At 37.9% G+C, this 8,060-nt stretch overlaps 1 protein-coding gene across 1 annotated transcript in view; it reads right to left on the bottom strand.

Annotated features, from left to right (window-relative positions):
• VIPR2 (vasoactive intestinal peptide receptor 2) overlaps positions 1-8,060 on the bottom strand; it is a gene marked incomplete at its 5' end in the record, with an annotated part of 49,169 nt that overhangs the window by 5,687 nt on the left and 35,422 nt on the right. Inside the window, 3 exons of the mRNA XM_008936131.1 lie at positions 4,254-4,323; positions 5,608-5,668; positions 7,251-7,401. Of these exons, the coding sequence (XP_008934379.1) occupies positions 4,254-4,323; positions 5,608-5,668; positions 7,251-7,401 (282 nt within the window). The remainder of the gene's footprint in view (positions 1-4,253; positions 4,324-5,607; positions 5,669-7,250; positions 7,402-8,060) is intronic.

Here is an 8,060-nt window from a genome sequence, read left to right as displayed (position 1 = left end):
GGGAAAGAGAAGATTGTTGTACAGGTGATCTGTCCACTCCCATCAAGAATGGAAAGGTCCTCTCACAAGTATCTGTCTGTCCTGGGTATTAATGCAGCTATTATCACTGAAGGAACTGAACCCTTGTAGTCTAATTCTCATGATAACTTTCTGAGATAGAACAGTAGTATTTTTTTTTATTTCATACTGTATTTCATAGAAAGGTGCTTGCATAAAAAAACCCTTATGATCAGATCCTAACCAATCTAGGAAATTGAAGTCAGATTCATTCAGTAGATTCTAAGTCTCTCTAAGACAGGAACAGACAGGGATTAAATAAAAAATCAGGAATACTGTATATAATATTTTTGAAAATAGAAGAACAAAAAAGAAATGCTAGAAAATATAGGTCTTACTGAACTTAATGTACACTTTTCAGCAAGATGATGACTTAGAAATTTTCCTTGATGCAAGTCTCCTATAAAAGTAACAGGCATAAGCCTGTTATTGCTGATTGTACCTACAGACTTACCACAGCAGAGTGTACAGACCAACAGCTAGACATTTAGTTTGCCATGTGCACTAGAGCCAGTATTAGTGGACAAGGAAAGAGATTCCATTTCATTGTGTATTTGTTAGTCACAAAGTAGGAGAAGGAAAAATCTTTGTTCAATACTTGCAAAGTGATTGGCAGAATAACTTCTTGTTCTTCACAGGCATCCCTAGTTTCTACTGTAGCAGAATAAACTGCCATCCATTTGGTTTCTGAAGCATCAGATAATTTCCAAAACTACAGTCAGATGACTGATGTTCTTGACTGACATTCATGTATTACTTTTAAGTCTGTTTTCAAACATACACCTTTCTGTCTATAACCACAATCTTGAATTAATGACAACTGATATTCTTGTCAGGAGTTTGTAGCAGTCCCTGGCACTACTGAGCTTGTAAAACCAAACAAGTGAAACCGAGTATTAAGATCTAAAGGTAGCAACTGACACTGACTTACTAGTGGAGTAAATTAATTTCTCTAAGATTATTACTGATTTGGCCTTTTGTTAAAATCCTTTTTTGTTTATATCTGATTTAGAATAGTAAAGTTCCAATACAATATGAAACAAGCAGTGCCCTGGACTATTTTACTATTGTAGCTTTTCAGTCCCATAAAATTGTTTGAGCATAATGTCCTTAAATAAAATACAGTATGTTCAATGAACATCTAAGAACAGCAAGAAAAGAAAATAATGCGAATGCAGAGTCATAGAATCATAGGGGTGGGAAGGGACCTCGAAAGATCATCTAGTCCAACCCCCCTGCCAGAGTGATGACAAATGGTGCCTCTTTAGTGAAGTAACAGCAAGATGCTGGTGGTACCCTTTTCTATTGGCTAACTTCTGACTATAAGTTTTTGAGTCTAAACACATTCCCCAGAATGTATCACTTAAACTGTCTTTATGTTGCTTCCTCCTTTGTATTTAGTCCCTTACATTATCTGCTATGTGAGATAACCAGGTAAACATTTCTCAGTTACTTTGATGTGACAGAAGTAGTGTTTCCACTCAAACACCACTCCTTCCCAAATGAGAGTTGTTTATGCCAGTGGAAGTATGGAGAAAGCAGCTGTGGAGACATTTGCTAAATGGACAATATGGGCAATACCATGTTAGCTGTTTGGAATAGTCACTCCCAATGAAATAACTCTGAAATGTGCACAGCATGAAGATGCCAGGGAAGGTTTCTGACACACTGAATTAACTGAAGCTACCCCCCACTTTGAAAAGTGACTTCAGAACTCACAACACTGTTTACTGTTGGACAATAACCTTACAGATAGTATAATCTGCTAAGCAGTGAAAACTTTTGGAGTTAACACAGATATAACGGAACAAAGTGAATATGGCATGAAGACTGACCAGACTTCCTGTTAAATGCAGTTAAACCAGTGTTGCTTAAAACCTTTGCTTGCTTTTCTCTTCCAAAAGTATATTCATGGTATCAATCTTTTCTTCGTGCTTCTTCCTCCTCTTAAAGATTTTCAGTTTAAGTTGTACTCAGCTTTCTTTCATGCCATTACATAAGGCAGTCAGTGAGAGTTCTCAGCTTAGGTGTTCTGCTCTCCTCTATTTTCCTGAAATTCAGCTTTTTTCAGAGTTTTCCTGTATTCACCTCCTTGATTACTTATACAGAAGTCCTTCCTAGTACTGAAACCATTTGTTATTACTATTCACCCATGTCACCATGCTTTGTGAGTCTTCCCACATTCTCAAGCAGACTGAAGGCACTGTGTGAATGAATACGATGTAACTAGATCATATTTTTATTGAGAAACATCATGACTCTTTCACAACACCTATTCAAAGAACTTGCAATGCTCTGTTTTCATTGTGGAATGGCAGGCAGCACTGACCTCATTACTCAAAGATTTGAATCTTCAACTTCTATTTGTTCTAGAAGACAATAGGAAATGTTGAGGTTTACCATGGTGTATGTCTATTGAAAATTATGTTCTCATGAATGTAGTGTTTTTCAGTCATCATTGACCAATTTTATGTGAAATTTCCTTCACTCGTCATGCTTTGTGTATGCAAGCTCTACTTTGCACAGCAGTGAGTTTGCCTACCATCTCAGCTGTCACAATGAACATGCTGATTGTAGTTTCATGCTCCAACAAGATACATTACTTATCCAGCAGCAAAAGTTAAGTATGACAGCTTCTGTACCTCCCTTTCACAGCTTAACTTCCCAAATGTAAAATGTAGTTCATCGAACAGCTAAAGAATCATCTTATCAGAAAAGTAAGCAGGTTCACACAGTAGAAACTGCAGAATCACTTGCCCATCTTCAGTTGCTCTCACCCCTAAGGTATGCTGTTTAAGAGAAGGAACATATCTAGAAGGACACAGCAGATCCTAAACGCACACCCGGCAAGACAAAAAAGGCAATTTTCAAAGCATCTCCTTATGATTTATAATCCCTTTGTATCAAATCAGTAATAAAACCATTTAAAAAAGAACGACTGTTCCTTTGCCTCAAAAAGTGATTCTGATCCACATTTTATGACACACTCAACTTTTGCTGACTGACCAGTACTCCATTTCCTTGACTCACAACTCATTTCCCAGCCTTTCCCAAGATCCAGCTGCAATTCAAGTCTGCCAATGAGCGTTTGGATAACTTCCATTTCCAGGTCTAGGACTTTGGAGAAGCACTGCTTTCTGGCACATGAAGGCTCAGCTGTCTACCAGATAGCTTTTTAAAATGAACATCTAGAGAACAGACTTTCATCTTTCTGTAAACACCAGGTGGTTTATTTTGCTTTTATCTTTCAGCATATTTTCTTCACTCTGGACCACCTCACATTCTCCATCTCCTTTGAGGTACGCAAACTCTTCATGCTGTAGTTCTGTTGCTTGCCCATTTCTTCATATTATAAACCATCTTTTCTGTGAGTCCTTACGTTATGTCATTTCACACATAGGCCTACTCTGCATTCTCTTTAAGTGCTGTAGAATTCACTCTGGTAAAGATGATAGGCAGCTCTTTTGAAATGACTATCACTCAGCACAGATTGAAAGGCAAGCCCAAGCATAATGTGGACCCTTGAAATCTTGTGTAATCAAATAATGTCCTATTTTTACTTTAAATAAAGCAAGGGTACCTGAAATGTATTAAATTTGCACTGTAATTGTTTTCAGAAATGGATATATGACCATAGTATATTATACCCAAAGTTAATTGCACAATCATCACAGTGAACAGGAATTCTGTTATGCCACTCCAGTAATTCCAATGAGTTCTGTGTAGAAAAAGCCCCATGAAACATTTTCAAATGCTATTCTTTTGCAAATACTTCATGTTAATATATATTTCAGTACGTTACCAATTAAAGGAAGATATACACATCCATAGTTTTTATGGCTGCAGTAATATCAGATTTTCAATTGCAGGGCTTTCTATTTACACACAAAATCAAATCTGCAATTCACTGAGAATTATAATTAGATTTTTGCTTCCCCCAAGCTCATAAACAGGAGAGATGTTAAAGAAATAACAACATACAAAGAAAACAACTGCTCATTTAATAGGAGGCAGATAAATTTTGAAGGGAACAAATTTTAATGGCCTTGGCATCTGTTTAACATTTCTCCTACAGCGTAATTTCTTTTCATTAAAACAGAATTCTTGCCTATCTGTAACTAGCAGTAAAGAATAATGGCTATATGCACCACGCAACACTGAACTGATCAATAATTCATGCTTCAAAGTTTACTTACTATAATAGAAATTAAAATTGGTATTCGTATAACCCACCAGGGACCACCATGCTCATTTGTATCCCAGCAACTATAAAAAAAAAAAAAGGTAAAATGATGTTGACATTAATATCATCTGGCAAGCAAGACCTATGAAGAGAAGTCTTTCTTATATACAAGTCAAAGCACACAAAAATAATGCCTGTTCTAGCCTAGAATTTGGCATGCAATCTTTTTCTGCTTTTGATTTGACTTCCCTGGTTTTAATATGCATATTCAAATCAGCTAAATCATCAGGCAAACTAGACTGTACCATTAAGACATCGTGCAGGATGTTGGCCTTTAGGGAAACCAAGCTTAGTTTCACATTGTGTAAGGACACTTTTCCAATCAGCACTTAACACCAGCCTCTGGGTAGCAGGAAGATATAAAGCAACTGACAGATACAATTGAAATTACATAATTCCTTGTGGGATATTTAGGTTATAGATGGCTGGAACTGGTTTAGGGAAATGTGAGATTGAACCTGACATTTCATCTGAAAAGCAGAAAATTTAATTTTCACTATGGGCTTGGCACTTTTGGTCCACACGCTCTGAAAATTAATTTTAAACAAGGGCAATACCCTTCAGAATTCTGTGATCATAATGACTGTGACCATGGCAAAGGAAAACAGTAGCTGGCTTCAGCTGACACGTTAGAGGTCTTTCAAAGAAAACTTAGAAATTATGTAGGGCATGATTTTTCAGTTTAATTACAGAATCAACTGGAAAATATTAGTCAGATTGAAAAAAGGGTGTGAAAACTGTTTTCCTCACTAGCTAGTAATGCTCTCCCATTCTTTGGGGCCTGCAGAACCAGCAGGTCTCAACTTCCTACAGAATTCTTGTCTCAGATCCCCTTCCCATGCCAGAAGCCAGGGCTAGCTCTAGTTAGTCATAGTGTTACCTGACTATGTGCATCTTACATATGTTTACATCACTTTGCTTCACTTCTGGGAATGCATTTTAGATATACTCACAGTTAACTACATTTCAGTCTTTTGAGTTGCTAGCTAGCAAATCAGAATGCCCAGCATCCTACTGCAGTGTATTGCAGCACTGAACCCAAGGACCTCCACTGCTATTTCAAGTATTATTTTGACTTACAAAGCACATAGCTCTAAATGTGCGTCTCAAGGGGTAATGTCAGTTGTAAGTCTGTTCCCTCTCCTGCCTTTAGAATTTTTCAGATAAACAGCAAGCAAAACAGCACGCTGAAAAGGTCCTAAACACTTGTCCCTTTACTGACATATCTAAATTTCAGTTCTGTGCTCATCCTCTTCAGAACAGCAAGCCACCATATCCAAGGATTGTACTCTCCCCCACACACTTACCCAGTGTCCTCTAAAATGATCCGTGTCACTGTCCACGTAATAATGAATATGGTAGGAATTCCTGAAAAATCCCAAAGATGTTTAGGAGATGATCACAAAAACATAAGTAAAAACCCAAAATAAATCAGCCTGCTAGCAACTATTATTCCTCAAATAATACACACTGGTATATGTCCAAAGACAACCAAACCAGTGAAGGGTTTACAGAACAAGTCTTCTGAGGAGCAGCTGAGAGAACCAGAGTTGTTTACTCTGGAAAAAGGAGGCTCAGGGGACACCACCTCATTCTATACAACTACCTGAAAGGAGGTTGTACTGAGGTGGGGGGGTCAGTCTGTTCTCCCAGGTAACAAGGTACAGGACAAGAGCAGTTGGCCTCAAGTTGCGCCAGGGGAGGTTTAGGATGGATGTTAGGAAAAATTTCTTCACTGAAAGGGTTTTTAAGCATTGGAACAGGCTGCCCAGGGAAGTGGTGGAGTCACCCTCCCTAGATGCCTTTAAAAAACAGGTAGGTGTGGAACGTAGGGACACAGTTTAGTGGTGACCTGTAGTGCTGGGTTAATGGTTGGACTTGATAATCTCAAAGGTCTCTCATAACCAAAATGATTCTATGAGTCTATGTAATATACAGCATATAGTGAACAGTTTAGTGAATGGAGAGGGAGGCCCATTTGATGAGCTACGTGATGTAAGCATTAGGAAGTTCTTTACTATGAGGACGGTGAAACTGGAACAGGCTGCCCAGAGAGGAGGTGGAGGCCCCATCCCTGGAGACATTCAAGGTCAGACTTGATGGGGTTCTGAGCAACCTGATCTAGTTGGGGATGTCCCTGCTTGCTGCAGAGGGGTTGAACTAGATGCCTTTTTGAGGTCCCTTCCAACTCAAAACATTCTATGATTCCATCATAACAAACAAAACTGCAGAGAAGTGGTATTATTTCTTATAAAATGTAGCTGTAATGACAAAACCACAAAGAATATTCTCAGCCTTTCTTAGGTTTCTTTCAAGCTGTCAGAGTGACCTTGAGGGAGACAGATACAAGTTATGCATTCCCAATGCACTTCCAAGGACTACAATATAAAACTAAAGTGTAAATCATTTCATAAGGAACCATTCCCACACACTGGTTTATTCCCTTTCCCCAGCAATACCTAAATGTTTTATGACCACCTATTACTGGAAGCTTTAAATTGCTCCATACACATATCATTGCACTTTCTGTAAGTGAAAGGAATACATGTATTTAAAACCAGGTGGACAATTTTATTATGATTTTCAAAGTCAGAGAGCATAGAATACCCTGTGGCTATGCAGCTAAACTTCTCTTTCCTCCTAATTGTATGTTTTTGTGGTGGCAGTTCCTGCACCATCCCATCTCCTGAACAATCCCTGGGCATTGTGCACACCGCCACAGGTCAGAACCATTGCAAGGAGCATTCCAGCAGTCAGCTTCAGCAATTTTGTGCTCACTCTTCCCCATGGTACAGTGACTGTAACCTGTGCTGGAGCTGAACTGAGGAACTAGTGAGTCTGAGAAGTCATCCCACAGAAATGGCATGACTACCTTGGTATGAAATATTGAACCTGACTAATATATTCATATAGAAAAAAAAAAAAAGTTATAAGATTTTAAAGTTCTTACCCCATCCAATCAGCAGGTAAATCGTAAAGTGTCTGTTGGGGGAGAATATTAGCACAAGGAGGATGTGGAGGTAAAGTCCTTCAACTAAGAGCCAGTAAAAGTTTGCCATAACACCATACTGAAAAAACACCAAAATAGCTTTGCAGCCCACCTGAAATATGACAATAGGGATCAAAGTTGTTGCAGGAAAGATGCTCTATTGTTCTGGTCTTAATATATCGTATAGCTCTTAACTCTCCATGTAATAGTAGTAACTCAGGTCCAGTAGAATTGCTTTTTCTTCAGTCAAGCAAGTTGAGACATTGTATATGTTATTGTATGTATAAAAAGAAAATGAATTATAAAAAATTACTTTGCTCTCATAGCAGATTAGTCCAGAAATATTGTAAAAGGTGGTGGTTATCAGTAACAGCATACATTTGCAATAGTTAATGAATGACTATTAGATTGAATGGTCATCTATTAGGTGGCTAATAATTACATTAGAACTCCCAGCTGGCTTCCTAAAATACTAAAAATTGACAAACAAACTGCTTTATGATTTTTTCCAGGCCAAATGGGAAACTTGAGTGAAAAATGTCACTCTGTGTGATGAATAGTCTAATTAGACTTTGAACAAAAAGTTGATTTGAATTTTTAAAACTGTTTTCCCTTTAGAAAATGCTTTAGTGTTTCTTAATTAACAAACCACATAAGTATGTATCATAAAATGAAGTCCCAATATACTTAAGGTCTGTGTGCTACTTCTCAGAATTAATTTTCATCTGTCTGTGCTGCTGATGTTCCACAGTGCTGGCTGCTGCTACTTTG

This window comes from Merops nubicus, unplaced genomic scaffold (genome assembly GCF_000691845.1).
Source record: "Merops nubicus isolate BGI_N331 unplaced genomic scaffold, ASM69184v1 scaffold3150, whole genome shotgun sequence".
In the NCBI taxonomy this organism is placed as follows: domain Eukaryota; kingdom Metazoa; phylum Chordata; class Aves; order Coraciiformes; family Meropidae; genus Merops; species Merops nubicus.
Note: the sequence above shows the minus strand (reverse complement) of the source record. Positions and strands in the feature narration are given on the sequence as shown.